Raw genomic sequence first — 24433 nt, 5'->3', positions numbered from 1 at the left:
TGGTTTATAGGGTCGGTAATGACTCCTTCGATGTGTTTTAAGCTTCAGACTGAAATTATAATGCTATGAAAGGGTATAAATATTATATATTTAAAATAATAGCATTTACTTTATTGCCTTGCCTTTTCTTCTGCCAACTTTAGCTTCATTTGTATTCCCTTCGATTCTATTTATGCATTCTATTAGCCAAAGACACCTGGCCCATAGTTTTTCTTTATTTGTTTATGCCACGATGCCTTGTAGGTGGCAGTTTCCAGTCGACGCCTTCATCAATGTGGCAAAGAAACAAAGATTTATATACAAATATACTATGTAGGTATGGTAAAAAAAAGACGGCAAAGATATTCAATTTGGGAGATTACCAAATCCTAAACAGTTTGCTTGGGCAACTCTCAAGTGATGTCGTCATTCCCAGAGAGAGATATGTACATATACTCCACTTGTGCATGTATTAACCCAAAAAAGAAAAACAGATTTCTTGCAAGTCTCTCTGACAATTGAACAAATTGCAATTGTGGCATTGTCTTGGGTTTGCCTACAGTTATAATTGCATAAGTGCGACGATGCAAATCCAGGCAGATTTTAATCAAACCCTCTGACAGTCCGCTGGGAAAAGATGGAAAAGAGATCAAGATCGGGAGAGAGAGAGAGAGGAAAAGAAAAACCTTATGTAAGATTTTTCCAATTCTTTTCTTCCGGGTGTACAGACTGACCTCGGTTTAATTAAGCCAACGGAGCATTGAGGAAAATTTTTGTTGGAGGAGGGGTGGAAAATTTAGGGCAAGCGAGAAGTGAAAGAAAGGAATTAAATTAGAAAATCGTATTTGGTGCAGTGAAAATCTTTTTGGATACGCTCAACACTTTTCTGGGCATCGGTCCAAGGTGAGATGTGGAAAGTTTTCACCTGTCCCTAAATTCACTTCAGAGAAATTGGGTTTTAAAAACAAGTGAAAGGTGTTTAAATATAAATATATATTTTTAAGGGGTTTTCAAGAATTTTCAAAGGAATAATTATACGGGGTATTAATTTTAATTTTCTATGGAATAAAAGTAAATAACAAGAAGGTAAAAATTACGAACACAGAATTTTTTAGATATAATTTTGGTTGAATTTTTAATAATATAGCTTATGTTAAATACTATATCCTCATTATTTATTAAATACTTTTCTTTTGTAATCATATATATTTTGTTTATAAACTTTGCTCTTGTTTTAATAATGATAATAATTAAATAATAACTATAATAAACTAGTATATTTTGTAAGAAATAATAATACCTTTCAATAGTTTTATTGAATAAATTACTAACAATTTCAATCTAACACTTCAATCTTAATGTTTTTGTTATAATTAAAACCCTAATAGACAAAGTTTCCAGTTAATAACCCATCTCCTTTTGGCCATAAAACCTTTTGTTTTTCTCCCTGTTTTTCCCCCTGTTTTTCCCCTTGTTTTTCTCCCTGTTTTTCCTCCTGTTTTTCCATCTTAGACCTCATTTCGTATGCAGCGCCAAGTTTCACACAACAATCAAGCCAAAATGCGAGGCACTTCTTATGACTTGTAATGATCTTTTGGCCCAAACGACCCTTCTCCCCCCTCTTTTCCTTCCCCCTCACCTGTTACCTGTTTCCTTTTGGCACAAATTCCACACTTCCGTTTCCCTTTTGGCCTGTTGCATAAAAGAACAATAGCAACCAGAGAGTCGTTTTAAAAATTGATTCGTACGTGAGATTTTTTCGCAAAAAATACAATTTTCACTCTGGCATATGTTTTTTTTTCTGTTTTATTTTTTCCTGTACACTTTTCCACCTTTCATTTTTTTATTGTTTGTGTGGATACTTTTACCAGGTTTTCATATTCCCTTATTTGTTTATTTTCTGCAATTATGCAGATAGACAGACAGACACATATGTATCCCTGTTATTTGCTTTTGTTCCGGAAATCTTTAGCTTTAAGTTGGCAGGAAAGAAAGCTGATGTCTTTTGCATATTAATGAAAACATTTGTAATTTCATATGGATTGCATATTTATGATGAATATTGATTCACATTAATGGTGAATATATTTATATAATAATTTAAAGTATTGAAAAAGGAAAAATTTCAAAGTATGTGGTGAGGATTTTAAATAAACAATATTAATGATATGTTTTTATTGTTTTGAAATATTAATAATAGAAGAAAATGTTGCAAATTTAATAGATATAATTCATAAATAAATAATCTCTTTTAAATGAACCAATATTTATTTTTTGACCAGCTTTAGTATCTTTAAAACAAGCAAACTATCTTAAAAAAGTAAAAAACAATTTCAAATGAAACCTAAATAGCATATAAATCATAAAATAAAAACATTAGTAGTCCTCTCTGGAATTTGTAAATATTTTTTACACCTTAAAGTTACTTTAAAATATGTAAAATATCCCTTAAAAAAATCTAATTTAATATAGGGACTTAATAAAATATAGCAAGTTTTCTGTGATGAGCTTGTAAATATTTTTAACAACTTGTATTTGTGTTAAACAAATTTATTAGATTTAATTTCAATCTTCAAAGAGTCTATTTCAAACTATTTATTTTTTTTACAACTTATTTTTGCAGTTAAAATATGCAAAATATTTCAAAAAAAAAAAGAAAAGAAAATATAAATAAATCATAAAATAAAAATGCTTTGGCATCACTCTTGAACTTTTACATTATTTTTAACAACTTTTCATTGCTCAAAAATATGCAAAATATTGTTTCAAAAATCCTTAAGAAAAAGGTTTATTTTATTTAATTTTTAAGCTTGTAAAATACCTACTAAAAATTCTTTTTGATAGCCCCACCTCGCATATTTTGCAAATGTTTCCCATACACGAAAATGTATAATAAAAAGAAAAATCTCCTCCATCAGACACTTGCCCCGCGGGAAATCTAATTGACGGTAATTCCAAGGGAGGCCATTTCAAGTGAATTTCAATGACCTTGAGGCGCCAATGCACTCCTCTTCTCCCACCCAAATTGGCCATGTTACTGAAATGCTTTTGCTTTTTTCCCCTATTTTTTCGCTTTATATAACAGCGAATGGAGCACAATCCGATTGGATCCACCGATTGCAACCCACACAAGGCTTTGAATTTCACCTGCCAGGTAGCCAACACGATCAACAAAAAATGAAGAAGAAGGTGACTGCCATGGCGATTGAGGGAAAGAAAACAACAAACAACAAACAAACTACACAAAAAATAAAACACGTTTTACATCGCTGCGAACCGATGAGCCAAAGTGAAAAGTCACAAAGTCACTTTTCCAGGGAATCATTTTCTTTCCCAACGAATACATTTCATTTCGCAAAATGTAATCACAAAAAATGAAACATTTTTGGAATTTCAAAGCTCACTTAAAAAACACACATGAAAGTTGGTAAATAATTTCATTTGTGAGCTTGCGAATTCGGTTCAAGTGCAGATTATGCCCCCATCCTCAGCTTCATCAGCAATTTCTTTGATGAATTATTTTCAGACATTGACAGTTTGTACATTTTTTTTAAAGCTATTTTTTAGCTTAATCATGCAAAGGGAGATTTATTTTTTAAGCTTGTTGTTTGCTAAGGAAATTATGCAAGACAAATGTGTAATAATTTAAAGGAACTAATTCAAATTAATTGGAAAACTTTACTGAATTGTAAATATCTTTGAGATTTGACTTGTAAAAGCTTTAATTTATTTTATTTTGTTTAGTTTAAAAATACTTTACTTTATTTTAACTAATTTTATTTAACTTTCTTGTAGATTTACTTACCCTATAGTCGTAATCATGGCGATTCTCCAAACTTATATCGCTGTACATGTCTTCGGTTGTATCACAGTTGGAGCTACGGCCCGATGAGTTGAAGCTCGATGATCTATAGAGTTGGCTATAATAAAAATATATAAATATATATATATACAACATATAAATATATAAAACAAATAAAAAATAAAATTTGATTTGTCGAAAAATGTATCATTTTTTAAAATATTAACAAGAATCCATTGAATTTATATTGGTTTTCGGAGTGAATTTATCTATAAAATACTTCTGCATTACAAAATGCTATAATTAAATAAGACAAAGAATAATAAAATAATACAATAAATACGGAAGAGATATCAAATTTCTAATTAAAACAAGAGTATTATTATTTGGACTTCGGAATGTCTGTTCCCATTTATTTTTTTATAGCAAAAAAAGGGTATTGCATCTCAGTCTGAAGCTTAAAACACATCGAAGGAGTCATTTCCGACCCTATAAACCATATATATTCTTGATCAGCACAAAAAACTGCGTCGATCTAGATTACTCCGGACGAAAAAATTTTTTTTTTAAATTTGGCCAAAAATTGAAAAAACGATAAGGGGTTACATCATTAAAATTGGCAAAAAATTAAAAAATTTTACATGTTAAACTAAGTATGCAGATTTGTTAACCTTGTAAAAACTAGCACAGAACAGCTTTCCGAATTGAATTTAATGCATTTTTGGCTGAGTTATGAGTTTTGTAAAATTTGATTTGTCGAAAAATTTATCATTTTTTAAAATATTAACAAGAATCCATTGAATTTATATTGGTTTTCGGATTGAATTTATCTATAAAATACTTCTGCATTACAAAATACTGCAATTAAATAAAATAATGAATAAAAGAGTAATACAATAAATACGGAAGAGATATCAAATTTCAAATCAAAACAAGAGTGTTATTATTTGGACTTCGGAATGTCTGTTCCCATCTATTTTTTTATAGCAAAAACAGGGTATTGCATCTCAGTCTGAAGCTTAAAACACATCGAAGGACTCATTTCCGACACTATAAACCATATATATTCTTGATCAGCACAAAAAACTGCGTCGATCTAGATTACTCCGGACGAAAAAATTGTTTTCAAAATTTTACATCACTAAATTGTCATTATTAAAATTGCCAATAATTGAGCAAAAAAATTAAATTTTTTAAAATGTTAAATTTAGTAAGCAGATTTTTTAACCTAATAAAAACTAGCATAAAACAGCTTTCCGATTTAAAATTAAAGAATTTTTGACCAAGTTATGAGTTTTTTAAAACTTTAATTTATCAAAATTTTTATATTTTATTTCTCTTGTTTATCAAAGATAGATGGAGCTGTGTAAATTTTACACGATACATCTACATATTATACATGTAAAAAATTTTCTTTTGTGGTGCCACCTATGTTATCCAGATTGTATTTTTGCTTTTAAACTGTCATATAAGTTGTCACTACTAGCAAAGATTTGAACCAGTTGCACAATGAATCTAAAACTGGCAGTTGTATTAACATTTAGCTGATATCTTTACCAATTGATAGATGATTCTAAAACTGTAAGAGTGCTATTAATTTTAACAATAAATCTTAAACTGGCATACATTTTTTATCTTAGGATTTTTTAAAGTCTAAAACCATTTTTTGCTTTTTGATTTAAACATAAATACAAGATTATTAAAATACAAAAATAAAAATTAAAATTTGTTGAATTTAAATTGAAATTATTTTCAGTATTGAACTGTTCAAGTAAAATGTTTTTTTTTTTTCATTAAAAACAAAATTTATTATAAAATATACAGAACAAATTTTGACTTTGATTGTAAATAATTAGTCAAGTGATTTTATATCTCATAGTTATTTAGTGTTATAATCACGAATCCTTGACCAATTTTAATTTAAATTGAATAAAATATAAACGTATACCGTTTTTTCTAAATATTTCAATTTTTTAACATATATATCTAATAATATTTAAATGTTTTATTGAAACTTACCTGGCTAAGGCATTTGAACTAATCTGTCTGCGGCCGGAACTGAAAAATACAAATTAAACAAAAATAAGTAAATAATATAGCCATAATTTAAGGTAACCACAAAAACCAACAAGACTACTTAAATGCAACAATGCAACCTTAAACTTTTAATCCAAAACACCCAAAAATACAACCTACACAAAAGGAAATTCTAGCCCACAAATTAGCTGACATTGGAAAACCCACAAAAAAAACCTAAAAGAGGGGGAAAAAACAACAAACTACCAATAAAAAAGGCAACTGCGAAAAATAAAGAGACTTGAAAAACAACTTGACGCAGTCGGCAGCCGTCAAAACCCAAAAGAAAAGAAACCCAAACACGTGATAATGAAAGAAACAACACTGCCAATAATGGCAGCCAAACCACCCACGCGAGCAGGTAAAAAATAAAAACAACAAAAACAAACTAAATAAATAAATACAGAAAAGAAAAAGGCAAAGGGGGAAAATAGGAAAATAGGAAAAGCCAAACTGCAGCCAAGACAAAATAATTGCGAAAGATGCATGTAGACGCAGACAGATAAAAAGACACGGCAAATATAGAGACAGAAACGTAGACGACTAAATTTCAAAGTGGAAACTCAATGGACGAGGAAAATGTGTGTGTGTGTGTGTGTGTGTGCAAGGAAAATGCTGTTTGTCTAACTGAGAAAAATGGGTCAAAGGTGGGAGACATTTTGCAACAAATGAAGGGGAAAGGGAAATGGAAATGGAAAATAGTGAATGTTGAAATGCAAAGGAAAGTGCCGGAAAAGTGTCTTTATTTATACATTTTAGATGAAAGGTATTTTGTGGAAAATATAGAAAAATATAAGGGATATTAGGGAAAATTTTTTAAGAGAGATTTCAGTAGAAACAAAATGGTGAAGATTATTTTTAAGGGTTTTGTATATATCTATTCAGAGACCTATGAAATAAATAATTATACATCATTTATTTACTTGTTTAAATCTTGAATTTAAAATATTAAAACAAAATTGAAATTAGTGACTTAAGAGTTAACAAAATTGTGCAAATAATTACATATTTAATTCCCCAATATTCTCTCAAAGAGCAATAATATTTTATAGTTTAAATGTAAACTATATTACACAATAATATTATTTATTCCTATATCAAATAATTTAAACAGTTTAAAAAACTGCTAGAAAATAAACTTTATTATCTCAAAATTATAATCTCCAACTATTTCTCCTAGAAAACCATTAAAACCACAAAAAATACAAACTATTATTAACATTATTCTCAAACATTTATTTATGTTTTGTTCTGTTTAACGCTCAGAAAGTATTTTGCGGTTTATATTCGAGGTAATCTCACCTCACATGTCTCTCACATGGAAAATGCGTGGCGTAAATATGAAAAACCGCAAATGGTTCCGTTTTTTCCCCCCTCTCAAATTGAAAACAAGAATTGTAGCAAAATTTCGCACAAAACCAGAAAAGTTTGCAAACAAAACGTTAGCTATTCCACTTTTTTGTTTAGTTATAGTTTGTCGGCAACTGAACTCATTAACCTAGTTTTGTGGTTTAGTTTGAGCTTAAAAAACAAAAGGCATTCCATGAAAATCTGTCTCATCATAATACCACTTTAGTTTTATGTTTTTAGTTAATCCTGTGTGTAAAAAACATCATAAAAATTGGCATTGCGTGCTCGTAAAAAATGCAAAAAGTACAAAAAAAAATATCTAAAAACAAGCTGCAAATTATTCCAAATTGACCAAAGCCAAATAGTGTTGAGGGGAACCTGCTGCAGCAACTAAAAAAAAAAAACAAGGAAAATGTTGCGCAATTTTTTGCAGAAGTAAAAAATGCAAAAAAATAAAAAAAGATATATATATTTTTGCGGTTAGTTGCTGCTTTTATGAGTCAGTGGTCGGTCGTCTGGCATTTTATTGATGCAAAGTGAAGTTGACATTAAAATGGAGACCAAAAGTTGAGACTTTAAATTGGTTTGAAGGCAAAAAACCAGTCTAAGGAGTTGAATATATATTTACATATACAAAGGAGGATATATATATATATTTATTTATTTAATAAATAAATAAAGAGAATGCTGCATTAGTAATTAGTAAGCAGGTAAATTAATTTTAGAAATCCATGAATAACTAGTTCAAAGTCAAGGAAAACCTCTTGAAGATCTAAAAATTACCTTCTCTTTACCAAATAAAATAAAGTAAAATATGTTCACTATCTACCAATACAGTTTTATATTCAATTTATAATTTTTAAGTATATTCGAACCTTATCTGTTAACTACAACTTTATTTAATATTAAATTTCAGTTCAGAGTCAAGACAAACATCTTAAAAGCCTACAAATTAAGTGATCTTAATGAAATAAAATAAAATAAAATAAAAAAATTATTTTGACACTTTCAAGGTAAATTATAAATTTAATTTATAATTTAATAATATTTTTGGGTAATATTTCCCAACTCAAAATTGATTTAATATCATTTTTGAGTTCAGAGTCCGGGAAACCCTTTTAAAGGTGTAAAAATTAATTAATTATATATATTAACAACATAAAATATATTTAAATATTTTGACTAATTTTCAAGACAATATTATAGTTTTAAAATATTTTTTAATCATTTCTCCCAACTAAAATTAATTTAATATCAAATTGGGGTTCAAAGTCCGGGAAAACTTTTCAAAGGTAAAAAATTGAGCTATCTAAACAAGTTTTTAAGTTGACTAAGTTTCAAGACAAATTTATATTTAATTTGTAATTTAAACATATTTTTGAATAATTTTTCACAAATAAAACTTGATTTAATATCAAATTTCAACTCTAAGCTTGCATCACCATTGCAAATATAATAACTACAAGCTATTTTGTTGATTACTTTTTTTAGCTAAGCAATAAATACACATTAAACAAAATAAAAGAAGAAACAGAAAAATAAAATAACGAATCAAAAAAATTACAGTTAATTGTACATACAGAAAAAAATGATCAAGGTAATGGCATGTAATTTCTATGGCAACCCAAAAAAATTGTTTAAAAAACTGTTTAAATATGATTAAGGTCGTTGGCAGCTTTTAGAGGAGTGTCCCAAAAGGGGAGGGGTATACATACGAATAGTATATATATATATACATATATTTGGGAGTGGAGACTCATTTACTAAATTTGATTCAGTTTTTCAGCATATTTGGGTAACCTTGAATTTCGTACAGAGGAAGTTGCTTTATAATTTCAATGAAATATTAAACCGGAAATCATGATCTGCGGTTTTTCTACACATTTTTTTACTTCTTACTCTTTCAAAGAAGCTTTAAAATTTCCCTAAAAAATCTCAAAAACAATAAATCAACAGATTTGTAAGCTGCATACATTAAAAACTAAAGATAAGGTTAAAAACCTGTCAAAGCATTTTAACAAAAAGCACCTGTTGAATAACAAAAACTCTGTTCATTCTTCCACCTTCTTTTCTGTTTTTTTTTTAGCACCACAATTACTATCCCTCTGTCATCTCCCCTGCTTTATTCTATTCCCTTTCGCATTGCGTTCCGCTTCGTTAGCCCCTTCCAAAAGGGGGGGGCGGGGTCACCTGAACAAAATAACAGGTGGAAATGAGGCAGAGAAGGGAGCTTCCAAAAGGTATTTCAATTGTTATTTAGTAACAGAAAGTATACAAATAAACAAATATTTAATATATATATACATAGTATAAATAATATATATACATAAATATTTATAATTATTATTTATTTCTTAGGTCTTCTTTAATGTGATAAAAGTTAAAATGGAATAAATTTAAGAAAGGCATTTAAGAATAATAAAATTCTCAGCTGTAAATACATATTTATTATGAAATATTTGATTCTTACTTTGTTATGAAATATTAATTATTTATACTTTATAGAAATCTATTCAAATAATAATTAGTTAAGAGCTTAAATAAATAGCTGTTTTAAGACAAAGCTAAAGTCTGAATTAAATTGATTTTAAATGTTTACTATGTATGAAATTCACTGATATAAAAAGTAAATTGATTTAATTTGATTTAAAATGCATAGATTTACTTGTATAATAAAGTAAAATAATAATATTTGTGAAAGAATTTAAGAAGAATATTGAAGATATATTACTTTATATTATATATAATTCATATATATTACTTTTAATTATTTTATATATATATTACTTTATAACTTATCACAAACACTACCCAGACATTTAGTAAATAATATCAAATCAGTGAAAAATATACTCTTTCTTGTGGCTCATTTCTCACACTTGGTTGTCAGTAAAAAAGACCAAGTTAACTTTACTTAAGTTAACTTTAGTTAACAACCTTAACTCATTACCAAGTTACTTGCAGCTTTTAGCAAGAAACTGTTAATTGAATGGAAGGGGAAAGTCTCTTTACCCCTTCTTTAAAAAAGTCACCTGACAAAGGAAACCGAGTCATAAAAAAACAACCAAGATCTTTAGACAGGTTTTGCACTTGTTATGAAAAAGTTAAAAACTATAACTTTTTCTTGGTAAGTTTTAATGATTGTCTTTTAATGAGTGATGAGGTCTTACCAACAAAAATTAAATAATCAACTTTTGGCGGCCCAAAAGGTGGCAAAAGTTTCTTGAACTTTAATGCTTAAAATTCAAAACATAAACACAGAGAGAGAAGGCACAAAAAAAAAACGCAGACAATGGCTAACAGACAGTGAGCCAAGTTAATGTTTGCCATTAACTCTTCGAGTTTGTTTTATTTTCAACGTTTTTCTTTTGGTTTTCCTTTTGCTTTTTCTTGTACCTTTCTTTTGCTGCAATTTATGTCTCATATTTGCCACGCCAATCCTCAATCCGCGTCAATCAATCACGATCGGATTATGCAAATAAAAAATAAATAAGGAGAGAAAAAAGCAAATAGAAAAACAAGGTAAAAATAAATTAGACAAACACCTGTCCCAGTCAGGTAAGCTAAAGGTGCGAGATTGACCCAGATACAACGCTCTCCCTCTCTCTCTCCCTCTCTCTCTTTGACGGAAGTTTTTTTTTTTTTTTTTTTTGCCAAATCTAGTTTTTGTTTTATGTTTTTTGTTTCAATTTTGTTGTTGTTTAATTTTTTCTTTATTGCAGAATTCACTGTTCACGGCGAAACGCCTCAATGCACAGTGGCCAGCGATTAACTGTTACTATTTCAACGGTGTTGCCAAAGGGTGAAGCACACCTTGCCCACTCACCTGGTACCGCCCCCCTTCCCCCTTCCCCCTTACCCCTCCCCACTCCACCCTCCTCCCTTACCTTACCTAAGTCTAGTTTTAACTTAAAAAACCGCTCATTAAGCGCCTGGGAAGTTCAACTAATTGAAACTATTAACAAAAAAACCGCTCTTTTTTCTTATTTTTTTGAGGGAAAAAATAGTTTTTGAGAGTTTTTTTTTTCTTAATATGAGTGAGATTTTAGATATTTTTTTGTTGTTATTTAATTGAATTATAAAATGTCTGATAGGCTTTAATTAAAATCTTAGACAAGCGGAGAAAGGTCTTAAAAAAAGATAAAGAAAGTATTATGTAGGTTCTTTTTAATTATATGATTCTTGATATTTTTTAAAGTAAAGACTATAATTTGGAGCTAAGCTAGAGATTAAAAAGAGGTTCAATAACTACAATTAATTATATAATTAATCATTAAAAAACATTTAAAAAACTCTGAAGAGAAAAAAAAAGTGCAGAAGGTAACTTCCTCAATACATATAACATAACTAAATAGAAATAACATTTTAATATCAAGATATTTAATTAAATATTAATTAATTAAGAAATTTAATTAATTTAAAAATTTAATTAAATTGCACCACCATTTTACCCAATTTTAGTCCCAAATTGCTATTTAAAATTTCAGATATTGATTTCACTTAAATGTGATCTTCAAAAATATTATTTCCCTTAAGAATCTTAAATATCTCAACAAACTCTGACTAATTTAATCCCACTTCCGTTACATTTTCCCCACTTTCCCGAAACTTTCTTATACTTCCAACAAACATTTAGCTTTGCTTAAGTTTGTTTTCTTTAGAAAATATTATACAAAATTACAAGGGGTCAAAGAAATGTCGCGATTGTTGCAATTTCCAACGAAACAATGCCCTGAGTCACTGCAACAAAGAAGTAAACAAAAGAAATTGACGTCTTTTGTGTTTTATTTGAGGGACAAGTGAAAGTATTTATGGACATGTGGGCGTACTTCTTTGCTTAGGGGGCGTGTCTTTATAGCTTTCTTAAGAATTAGTTATAAATATAAATGACAAGTGCAAGCAAACATCAACATTGAAACAACAACTTTGTGAAATTTTGGAGTAGAATTGAATACGCACATTTCTCTCAAATGACTGCGCCGACGGTCATAGGGAAAATATTCAAAATATTCATCATCCATTTAGGTGAAATCTTTTATTAGTTTTCCTCCTTAATCGTTTGTTATTCTTGGTTTTATCTTTTTAGTTAGTTATTTATTGTTTAGTTAGCTAATTTGGTTATCTTTTACAGATGCCATTGGCCGCATCATGGACGTCATTGTGTTTATATTTTTTGTTGGCTTAAACCGATAAGATTTCACTGTGTTGTTGTTGAGTTTTTGATAAGATTTAATTGCTTGAAAAAAGGACTTTCTTGGTTATTTAAGGTTTTAAATATTAAGTAGAATTTTTAAATATATATATATTTTAAATATAAAATTCTGGTATTTTCTGGTTGTAGATTTGTTAAATTGAACGAAGAATTGCGTAATTGATCTAGTCGCATTTTGAACAGTTTTTAAAGCATTTCAACACTACTTCTTTTAGTATTTTAAATATTTTTGATTGTAAACTTTTAGTTTTTATATTATTTTATTGTTAATCTCTGCAGATAAATATCCATTTTGTCATAAATCATCAACACTTTACTGCTTTTTAAATCCATCCATATTAACAATTGCTTATTCACACTCTCAATCCAATTATATTACAACCATTAACTTCATTTTTTTTTCTTTGTTAACTTTAAGCTTGATTTATAAGTCTGTTTATAAAAAAAAGGAAATTTTCGTCTCGAGAAAACGCACCCGGCAAATTAGACACACTTTCGCAATTGCCGACAACACTTCACTTTTCATTACAAATCTCCTCAAGCCGAACACACACCAAAAAAAAAAATATTAAACCACAATTGCAATTGCAACGAATGAAGATGATGATGAACAATGAAAATGATGATGATAATGATGAGCGGATGGCTAATATTGTATGATCACGCGGCTGGAATATCGCTCTGATAACGTCGTTAAATGCTCTTCCTTCGTCTTCGGAAAAGCGAAATCGAAATCGAATCGAGTAATAAGAAAAACCAAGAAAAGTGCACACTCTCTCGACCAAACGACTGACTAACTAACAATGAAAATGCTCAGTCCCCTGCGGCCAACATTTATACGGCTGCTCTCTGCGTAATTAAGGCTATATAATAAAACTGATTCGATTTTGATTGATGGGCACAATGCAAGGCAGCAAGAAAAAAACGAAAAAAAAAAAAAAAAAGGGTCGAGATCAGTGTGGAAATTGTTCAATGCGAGTGCATTTTATAGGTAAAAAGTTGATTACTCTTTCAACCAAGAGCTTCACTTGATTGGTCTGAAAAAGGTGTTGAAATAATGGTGTAATGATGGTCAGGATTTATTAGCTGCCTTTTAAAGAATTTTAAGAAAGGTATTATGGGAGATATTTGGTTGTTTGAGATGATTTTTTGAACTATAATAAAAATATTTAATATTCAATTGCCTATTAATTGGCTTTTCAATACTAATATTCCAAATAATTATATAATATATGAAATAATATATAATATAATATACAATTATATGAAAAAGAAACCAAGTAACTTTTGTAATATTTAAGATATTATATTATTTGGATATTACGATTATAATAACTTTTCTTGGGCTTCATTAAAGAATGTACAACATATAAAGTCAATTTATAGAGTTTTTGTTCTTATAAATTTCACTATTAATTAAATAACAAGTTAAATATCATTCCAATAAATATGTAACTACACTTTGTATTTGTTAGAAAATTGTTTAACTTAATATTTAATTTATTCTGAAATTTATTAAAGTAAAACTTCTATAAATTTACCTTAAGTACAATATTATACATAGGACTATGCTTTATAGATGATATATTTGCCGTCTAATATTAGCTAAGACTTATTTTTCCTTTTTTAAAGAGTTTTACAATCCAAAACTTTGTAAAATTTAAAGAAAAAACCTGATTGAAAAATATAAGTTTTACGTTTTAATAAAAGTATTGGTGCCCTTTTAAAATTCTCTGCTCTAAATATATCAGTGAACTTTTTTAAGTAAAGATGATATCTTTTTATAATAATTTCTATACAAAATAAAATTTAGGAAATGTAGAAAAATTGCTTACATTATATTTAAAGCAATATATCTGTTTTTATAACAAATACGTCTTTAAATAGGCTCAACAAATGTTTGAAATAAATCTTTAAAGACATGTACATGTTTTTATAATAAATAATGTTTAAAAAAGACTCTAAAAATATTTGAAAAAAATCTTTAAAGCCAATTATCTATTTTTAGACAGGTACTATCCTTTCAATTTGAGTTTCCCCTCAATTACACCTGTGTCTTGGCATAAATATGGCTATAATTCTGGCCAAATGCTTGTGGGAAAACTGCAGCTCTCAAACAAAAGGGCGTGGGCACCGTGGAAAACCAGAGAAAAGTCACGTGCAAAAGACGAGACACACATGTCGAAGATGAAGATGGAAATGAAGACGAAGAGGAGCTGGAAGCTGTAGGACAGTCCCCGATTTTGCATGGGAATGTGCACTATAATTCCAAAGACTGCCTTTCAGTAGTATTATTATGTTTTTTTTTTTTTTGCCTATTTCGATCTCTGTACATTGTTGTAGTTGTTGCTGTGGACGTCATTAAGGCGTGACGCCGTAAATTACAACCAAAGTGTAAACTATGTACGAAATCTCATAAAAACGCGCTAGAGCTCAAATTAAAAATGGTTTTCTATTCCGTGGAAAGCGAAATTTATGGCCAAAATAAAAGAGAAGCGAAAAGTACACACAAAAAATCACAATTAAATCTATTTGCACAAATGTTTCACATACGACACGTTGTCTGCGGTTTCCTAAAATTCGAAAAAATAGAAACAAAAACACACAAACTCTGGCACTTTCACATACTTTTGTTTTCTCAATGGATGCGGCGGAATTTTTGTATTATTTTGTATATATTTGTATATATATATATATTTGTTATTTCCACCGGAACACAGACAGTTCACAGACTCTTTGGTTGATTCATAAATAATCAAATAGCCAAAATTTCGGTACAAGGAACGACAACAACCGGACGCGTTTGCAGTAAAGTTTGAACTAAAATTCAAAAAAACCACATTCCGCGTCTGCCAATCTAAAGGCGGCCAACAAACAGGTTCGAACCAAAAGAGAGAAAGAGAGAGCGAGAGCCAACCGAAGAGAGAGATAGAAATAGGGAGAGTCAATGGGCCAAATAATAAACAAAACAGAAGCTGGCCAAGAGAGAGAGAGCGCGAACATTGAGTGTTTGTGGGAGAGAGCAAAAGAGAGGCCACAAAACTATCGTGGTTTTTACTTTTTAGTTTAAAATTTGTATTAAACTAAAGGAAAAATTATATAGAAAAATATACATTTAAAAATTCATAATATTTTGATGTATTTTTTAAATAAAACTGTGTAATTTATCCTCAAAGATTAGATCAACATTTACATTCCTTTTCAATTCCCAACTGATACTTTAAAAACTTATTGTAGCTGTATCGTAAATATATTGATAGATTACTATCTTAATTAAATTGAATTTATATTACAATATTTTATTACAGATATAAAAATCTTTAATTGTTAATTTTATATATATATATTTTTTAAATATATCTGTAAATATTTAGCTCTCAATCTAATGCAATATTTATAATCATTTAAAATTTCGAGATAATTTTATGGTACCTCTAAAGACACTATTGTAAATATACTTTTAAATAACTATTAAAATAAATTGAATTAAAAATCAAATAAATTTAGAAATTTATCATATTTAAAACACTCAAATTACTTTAGTTTCAAGGTTTAACTTTAGGGCAATATACTTTTAATGCAGAGCGAAATCTGTCACAGTTCTAGTATGAATTTAAATATTTAAATTTTTATTAAAGCTACTTCTTATTTATTTTCCCAACTTTTACTCCAACTTTTAAATATTCCCATTTACACATTTTCGCTCAACACTAATAATTTTCCACTCAAGAAAACTCTGGCAACTCATCTCCAGCCTCAACCGCTTTTCCTTGCAACTTGTTTGCTGCCAACATGTTGGCCAACAGAACTAAAAACTAAAAACTAAAAACTAAAAAACAAAATGACAGCAAAAAACTAACTCAAATCTGGCAAACAATGAACATTTTCTAGTACTTATTAGATGGTAACTACCTCAACCAAAGCCAAATTGGTGTCTAACAGAGATTTTCTAAAGTTTTTACGGCTGCCAAAATACTGAAAGAACGTGGAATTGGAATTGTCAACGAGCCTGCCAATTAGCCAAGTAGAAAAATGCAAGCCAACTGGCAAGAGCCAAGTTAACAGGCAGGCAGCCGGTTAGGCACCTTAAAAGCCTAATTGAGGGCCTCCACTAGTTAGACGCGGTGATTATGTACGGGAAAATACGAGATAACCCTGGACAGAAATAGGTTGAGAAGTGCAACGATTAGGGTTTAAACCCTTGAAGGTTAAGAGACATGTCAAGGTTGTAAAAGAAAAGGGTACAAAATAATATATAAATATACAAGTATACATATTTTGTTATATATAAGATCCTTAAGGAATCTGCGTTTTAAGTTCCCATTTATTTACTACAGAGGGTCACATAACATTATCTGTGAAAACATTTACAAATCCTGCTCTGTACAAATATGTTTCAATATTCAAATAAAAATTTCGATTTTTTGCCCTAATCAAGTAAGTGCCTATATTATCTACAACTTCCAAAGTGGGGGGTTTGGATTAGTCGAAGAACGACTACGAATATCAGATTGACGTGCTGGTCTTAGACCACCTTGATTTTGACTTGAATTACGATTTATAGATCCCATTAGCCTGGTACTGGGTTTGGCACTGGTCCTAGGAGGAGCAGGTGTACGCTTTGGGGGAACCCCCTTTTGAGAAGTTTGAGGTTGATCCTTTTTGATAATGCCAGCAGGAACCCTGGATGTTTTGGAATTTATAACCGGAATCTTTGTTTTTCTCATCTGCTGAGGTTTAGCCTCCTTTTGATTCGGTTTTGTCATAGTCTGTGGAATTGGTTGAGGGATCTCGGGTTCAAGTTGAAAATCATCTAGATCAATAGTGGTATTAGATTCGGGTAGAAGGGAGACTTTGGTCACTAAAGGCAGCTCTTCCAGCTCGATGGGTAGAGGTTCGGGTATTGGCAAGACATCCTCAACAAGGCTCTCTTGCATGGCCATCATGACCATATCACGCTTGACATATAGAAAATAATACATAATATATATATCTTTTATATATTTTAGTTTACAACTCACTTCTTTCCATTTACGTCTCAAGGATATAACAGCCATTACACCGATTCCCATTAGGAAAAATGATAGAACTACCTGATAAATCGGATGTAAATCTCCCGCCACGAAATTCCACATATTAACGCCCTTGAGTAAGAACCAACAGGCTGAAGGATATTGATGACATAGCGGTGATATCTTTATGGAAGTATCCACATCGATGGCCTGACGATACTTCCACATATTTGCGATTTAGACTAGAAAATTTAATTAGAATATTTTTGAACTAACTAAAAAGAAGGGAAAACCTATACGGTTCCAAAAATGAAGTACTGAGATGAAAGACAGACACAAAATGCTTGGATTCCTAAATCGAAACTATATAACTCTAAGAAAACTATGATTCTCTTTGGGTTTAATAACAAAATAAAAGCGAAATTTCCCTCACTTAAAGATTCAAATCTCTAGGTTTTTTCCCACCATTTTCCCGACTAATTGTTCTCAGTTCTTTGGGGGGTGGGGTCATTTCCCCCCCCCCCCCCCCTTTCTTTAAGTTTCCCAGCGAGGCGGCTTTGTGTTGAATGCCAAGTGCAGCGATAGGGAAAAACGTGTTCCCAGCAGATGAGCAAAAAACAAAGGCATTTGCATGACAAATTCAACTCCGCCAAAGAGTTGCAGTGGCTTTAACAAGAAAAACGAAAGATATATATGTATCTTATGGGAAAAGCCAAGGTCTGGAAAGCTGACAGAGTATCTCACAGTTTATGGACTGCGTGGGGTTAACTGATTTGCACACGCCTTGAATGCAGAGCAAAAGTAATTAACTTTGCACATTACAGACATTGTTTCAAGAGTTGCCACAATACAGAGATGGTTAGATATTAAAGAATGATAAGAAAGGTTATAAATAGTATATAGAGCATATATATTAATAAATCATATTTTATAGAAAATATATTTTTATAATAATAATATAGTATAAAATAGAAAAATAGTATATAGAACATATATAATAATAAATCATATTTTATAGAAAAAATATATTTTTATAGAAACATTTGGAAATGTATTAGAAATGATAAATAAATTGCATAAAAACTTGTGAGCCTCAAACTTTACCCATAACTTAAAAAATACGAAAAATATTGTATCAAAACATTAATCAATAATAAAACAAATCCCACAATATACAGTGAAGTTTTAAATAAAGCATATTTTATAAAAAATATAATAATAATATAGGGTTCCCGAAGAAAAAAATCCTCAACAATTATATAGAAACCTTTGCAAATGTTTTAGAAATTATAAATAAATCTCTTGAATACTTCTAAGCCTCATTATTTTACAGAAATTTTACCCATAACTAAAAAAAATACGATAAATGTTGTATTAAAATATCAATCAATAATAAAAATAAATCCCACGATATAGAGTGAAGTTTTAAATAAAGCATATTTTATAAAAAAATATAATAATAATATAGGGTTCCCGAAGAAAAAAATCCTTAACAATAATATAGAAACCTTTGGAAATGCATCAGAAATGATAAATAAATCTCTTAAATACTTGTAAGCCTCATTTTTTTACAGAAACTTTACCCATAACTAAAAAAAATACGATTAATATTATATCAAAACATCAATCAATAATAAAAATAATTCCCATATCTTGTCGCAAAAAATCTCTTTCACATCCCTAGACCTCGTTTTGGGTCAATTTTTTTTTTTGTATTTTTTCGACTTGACAAAATTGCCGGCCTAAATTCTGAAGAGTAAACAATTGCCGCAAGTTAAACCTGTTTCTGGACCCTCTCACTTACTTCACTTCCTCTGAGCGCAAAAAAATACAATATATATAAATTCCGATGGCATGACAGCCCCAGAGAGTTGGCAAAAAAAAAAAAAAAACCGTCAAGAGGTAAGGAGTTGGCCAAGAAGAATGGTAAGAAAAGCATCGAAGGGGGAGAGACAGACAAAGACCCGCATCTTCTACCTTCAACCTTTTCACTCGGTTCAGTTAAAAGCAAAAAAAAAGCAGCCAAACCACTTTTAGCCACAGGAAACATGGTCTTCGTTTGACAAGTAGAACTAGCAAAAGGAAGTTATATAAATATAAACACACATTTGCAGATACCAATCTTCAAATTCTCATGGGTTTCATCCTAAATCTTGAACCATTTATCTAATTTATTTATTTGACTTTGTTACGCTCAGAGTTGCAATTAAGCCCCAAAAGAAGGGAGCAATTTGGTTGGTTGTAACTTTTATGACAGCCAACGCCAGCAATAAACATAAACTTTTTGGGGAGAAGAAGGGAAATGGTGACTCTTGAAAATGACTCAATTGAACATTCAGTTGTACAACAATTGAAATTGGGGGAAAAAAGATGGCAAGAAAACTGATAACTATATCATGTTTGGGTAGAGAAGAAAATAAGCAATTGAGAAAACCAAATAATGGAAAATTGGGTAAATATATGAGGAAAATATATGAGAAAAATATATATATGTGAGCTGTAACAAGCCAATTATAATTGATAATAATAAGGCCGAGCTATAATTTGGTTGCTACATTTCAGTTAAATTGATTAAAGAATAATTAATTGTTGCAAAACAAAAATGGAAGCAAGGCTTTAATGTTTTTTAAATTGATTTTTAGATACTAAAAATTACTAGAAAATAATTCCCTAATATAGTTTCCTAGTCACAAACTAATTTGCAAAGTATTCTATTAAACTTAAACATAATTTTTTAATTAATCATCATATTTACAGCATTTTAAATAAAGTTTATATACAACTCGTTAAGCCAGAACCAAAATGAATCAAATATGAATGTTAGGATATTTATGAGGTTCTAAATGAAAACCCAAAAAGGAAATATATATTTGAGATGGCTTACTGTCTCATGGATCCCCAACGACGCTGGGATAAACTATCAGGATTGCTGTAAGAAAAATTTAAATCAATATTTATGACATATAAATTATGCCTTAAAAAACTGAATTTAAAATTACAAATTTGCAAATATTTCTTTTAATGTCAAATACGTTCAAAGTTGGAAGTGTAAATGATATCTTATAAAGCAAGAATTTGTCGTTAAATAATTATTATCTTAAATTAATATATGCGTTCAGAAAATGTGACACTTATTTTAGTTAATTTCGAAAAATATACATTAAATTCAATTTTCTTTTAATATAAACATAAAATTGATAAATAATTTGAAAATAGCAAACAAGAGATCTACTCATCAGCAAGTATATTTTTAATAAAATATACTTTATAAAGGTAGATTTAATTTTAAGTTAAAAAGATTCGCAAATAACAAATCTATTCTATATCTTTAAAGAAAATTAAATTAATTGTTTTAGGCATATCAATTACTTTTTGTCAGAATATTAATAGATCTTAAAAGGAAATATGCAATTTTTAAAATTTTCCCCAATGAATATAAGTTATAAAATATATATTATACTATTATTTTTTATAAATTTAATAATATAAGTTAAAGACTGTTCAGACTAGTGATCTTTAGACCTTTAACTAGGTGTCATCACGGTATATTTTAAAAGAGAGATTCCATTCGTCACTCTCTTAACTCGCGATTCCCCTCTCTGCGATCAGGTGAATTCCCAAACTCACCACACACACGCACACCGAGTGTTGAACAAAGGCGGAAACAGATGGTGGATCAGCGGAGAAAGAGACAGGCAATGCCAGTGCGAAAGAGAGAGGGACATAAGAGATCATGCTTGGATCACTGAATGCGATGTGTGAGAGATTCCGAGCCCCGAAGACCGAGACTCCACCATCACGCATGAGGAATGAATCACGGCTCAAAGCGTTTCTTCTACAGAGCATAGAAAAAACTGGTTTCTGGCCTGGGTTTGTGTATGCATTTTTTACACACACACACAACCATTATTGGCTTACATAAAGAAAAGGTTAACTATTCAAATTTGGTTGTTGTTGATGTTTTTTTTACGGACAGACAGACAAATTGAGAGTTTTTTTGATGAAGTTTTTGGGCCTGGTCAGCTTAATGTCCACACGGTGTGTTACGTGTGCAAAATAACCTTACGATTTGCCTGACAGCTATGGTAATTCGCATTCGCATCGATTTCCTTTTTTGGGAAGTAATGATTTTTTTTATTTTTACCTGGTGGGAGTTCGCCTCAAGCTGCGACGGGCCCAATTGTCTCGGGGCATTATGTTTAGTTCGTCATCACTGCAACAATGGAAACGAGTTAATAAAATAGTCAACAGTAATGAGAATATATAGTACATAATATACAAAGCATTTCAGGAGAGTCAGTTAGGTGGAACAATGGCATGGAGTTGATTTGATTGGGTATAACAATAAATATTCAATACTCTTAAGAAAATTAGGGGAGGAGTTGTATAGAATCTTATTTGCTAGAGTTTAAATTGATATACATATCAAATAAGGTTAATTTCTTGAAGAATTTATATAAAAAAATCGTTTAGAAAGATATTTAACAAAGTTAATGCGATTGGATTGGATATAACAATAAATATTCAATACTATTTTAGAAAAATTAGAGTAGGAGTTATATAGAATCTTATTTGCTTGAGTTTAAATCAAAGTGTATATCAAAAAGGGCTAATACCTTTAAGAATTTATATAAAAACTTAGTTTAGAAAGATATTTAATAAAGTAAATACGGTTGAATCGTATATAACAATAAATATTCAATACTATTGCAACAAAATTACAGTAAGAGTTATTTACTATCGTTTTTTCTTGAGTTTAAATTGATATATATATCAAATAAGGCTTTTACCTTTAAGAATTTATATAAAAACATCGTATAGAAAGATATTTAACATAGTTAATACGATTGGATCGGATATAATAATAAATATTCAGTACTTTTGCAATCAAATCAGAAGAAAGGTATTTAAATTGTATTGTTTTCATTAGTTCCAATTAATACATATCAAATAAGGAAAATTCCTTCAAGAGTTCATACAAAAACATATTTTAGAAAGATAATTAAGAGTGTATATCGGTTTGTTTTCTCATTTACAAAGTTAGTACGGTTTCTAGTAAAGAAAAATATGAATATAATTCAATTTACATCTCATTTCAAAAGTAAATTTTAATACAATTTATTTAAAGCTTCCTATCAAAAGAAAAACCTTTCCACTAACTCTCTCAAAATGCATAGTACACACTTTATACTCCATCCAAAAAGAACTCACTCTTGTGGTGTTGATGCCCCCACATGGGGTGCCAAATCGAGTTCAATGCCTGTGCTTCCATTTAAATTATTATTCCCATCATTCGAGTGTCCACTGTGATTGTGCAGGGAACTTGTATTGCCACCATTCAGACTGTTGTTATTATTGTTGATGACGTTGCTATTGTTGTTATTGCTATTGTTATTAGAGCTTCGTCCTTCTCGCAATTGGGTGGGATACTCATTTTCGCCATAGCCCTCAAAGGATTCGCCATCGGAGAGCGATGAACACTGGGACTTGGCCACGCCCGCTTGGTTTTCAAAGAAACACATAATATATAATTAGTACTTGTATTACATTTAAGAAATTAAATACTCACCTGTACTGGAGGGTGGACTACTGGGTGTGGGGCTACTATCTCCAGACATTGTCTCGGCATAGAGAAAATTATTTGTATTGGCTTTTATTGAGGCATTGCCATTGGGCAGTTGAATACGTGGCATGGGGGCCATTTCAGGGAAGATTTACTGTACAGAAACTGTAAGGAAGAATCAAACATTTAAAGGTTTTAGTTATATACTTCAAACACACTGCAGACACTGACATGCAGGTCAATAGGTCAAAGTGCTAAACTTACTTAAGCATGCAATGACTGAAAGTTTAGCAAAAGGCGCAAAGTAAAGAGGAGACCATCAATTGCTAATTTATTGATTGATAAAAGTCTATTACTTTAGCGTGGTTTATATAATAGACAAACTTGTAAGACAATCAATACAATATACCCCTTAAAATACACACTATCTCAAATGAATTTCCTTTAATCTCTTAGTTTTAATATACATTTAATTACATTTCCTTTCCCCGCAAATACTTGTGCAACTCTACAGGAATCATCTACGTCAACAGGTGCTTTTCTCCATTTCCCGTCAAAGGAAAATGAAAATTATCAGCCCAAAACGTCATTAACTAACCTGGAACCGTATTTGGGTCGAGGTTTGTTGTGGACATTATAGTACTTCCCTTCCTGAAATGGTCACTTTCCCTACCCCTCCAATTAACCAAAACTTCGAGGCATGACTAAGAGGCCTAAGTACTTTTATTGAAGTTCCCCGATCTTAGCGTGAGTAATTACCTATATTTCTTTCTCTTTATATATATATATTTTTCTTTTTAATTGCTCGCCGGTTTGTCTGGCCAGCATTTTCGGGTTTCTTTAGTCGCATTTCACGCTTTCGTTTCGTTATTTTTTTTGTCACAAAATCTTTTGTGGGTGTTAGAGGGAAAATGGTTGGAGTTGGAAAAAGAAAAAAAGAGTACAAAAATCTATAAATACTGTAAGTACAATTGGGTATAGTGTTGACATGATTGATTGATATGTCAGGGCCGTTAGAGTAAAGCCTATATGAGAATTGGGTCAAAGTTTGTATTTTCTGGGGATTAGGTAAAAGTATAGCGAAATTAGAGAGAAATACAATATATTGGGATATTATACTAACATTTTTTCAGTTTATATTTATCGATATATTTATATGACAATTTTTTACGACAAACTGAAATTTAGAAAACTCATAACTAAGCCAAAAATGAATTATTTTCAACTCGGAAAGCTGTTCTGTGCTAGTTTTTATTGGTTTAACAAATCTGCATTCCGAGTTTTAAAATTAAAGCAAATCTAAATTTTTCCAAATTTCGACATCTTGACAAAGGATATTTTAAACGAAAAAATTATGAAAAAAATTTTCAAAATTTTTTTTCTTCGGACATGGCTAGATCGACTCTGTTTTTTGTGCTGATCAAGAATATATATGATTT

General features: G+C 30.0%; 2 protein-coding genes across 11 annotated transcripts in view; both read right to left on the bottom strand.

Moving 5' to 3' along the window:
• The window catches only part of nuf (rab11 family-interacting protein nuf), a 54098-nt gene that overhangs the window by 20005 nt on the left and 9660 nt on the right, over positions 1 to 24433 (bottom strand). For 2 of the 10 annotated variants that reach the window (XM_020954088.2, XM_020954089.2), the window contains exons 2-7: positions 23001 to 23159; positions 22643 to 22931; positions 21576 to 21644; positions 20316 to 20360; positions 5801 to 5839; positions 3785 to 3899 (exon numbers count right to left, since the gene is read on the bottom strand). In XM_020954088.2, coding sequence (XP_020809747.1) covers positions 3785 to 3899; positions 5801 to 5839; positions 20316 to 20360; positions 21576 to 21644; positions 22643 to 22931; positions 23001 to 23133 — 690 coding nt within the window. In that variant the 5' untranslated portion in view covers positions 23134 to 23159. Of the gene's footprint in view, positions 1 to 3784; positions 3900 to 5800; positions 5840 to 12166; positions 12444 to 12894; positions 13225 to 15047; positions 15277 to 20315; positions 20361 to 21575; positions 21645 to 22642; positions 22932 to 23000; positions 23160 to 23753; positions 23882 to 24433 lie in introns of those variants that run through there. The other 8 variants (XM_020954090.2, XM_020954091.2, XM_086829837.1 and 5 more) reach the window with 6 other exon arrangements.
• Positions 16726 to 17795, bottom strand: saturn (male fertility-related protein saturn). The gene is made up of 2 exons (XM_020944789.2): positions 17441 to 17795; positions 16726 to 17377 (listed from the first exon to the last, which is right to left on the bottom strand). Exons 1-2 carry the CDS (start codon positions 17657 to 17659, stop codon positions 16874 to 16876), a joined length of 723 nt encoding a protein of 240 aa, XP_020800448.2. The 5' UTR covers positions 17660 to 17795; the 3' UTR covers positions 16726 to 16873.

The sequence above is a fragment of the Drosophila serrata genome, unplaced genomic scaffold (genome assembly GCF_035046125.1).
Source record: "Drosophila serrata isolate PLE 108 unplaced genomic scaffold, ASM3504612v1 contig_217, whole genome shotgun sequence".
NCBI lineage: Eukaryota > Metazoa > Arthropoda > Insecta > Diptera > Drosophilidae > Drosophila > Drosophila serrata.
This window is presented reverse-complemented; position numbering and strand designations above follow the sequence as displayed.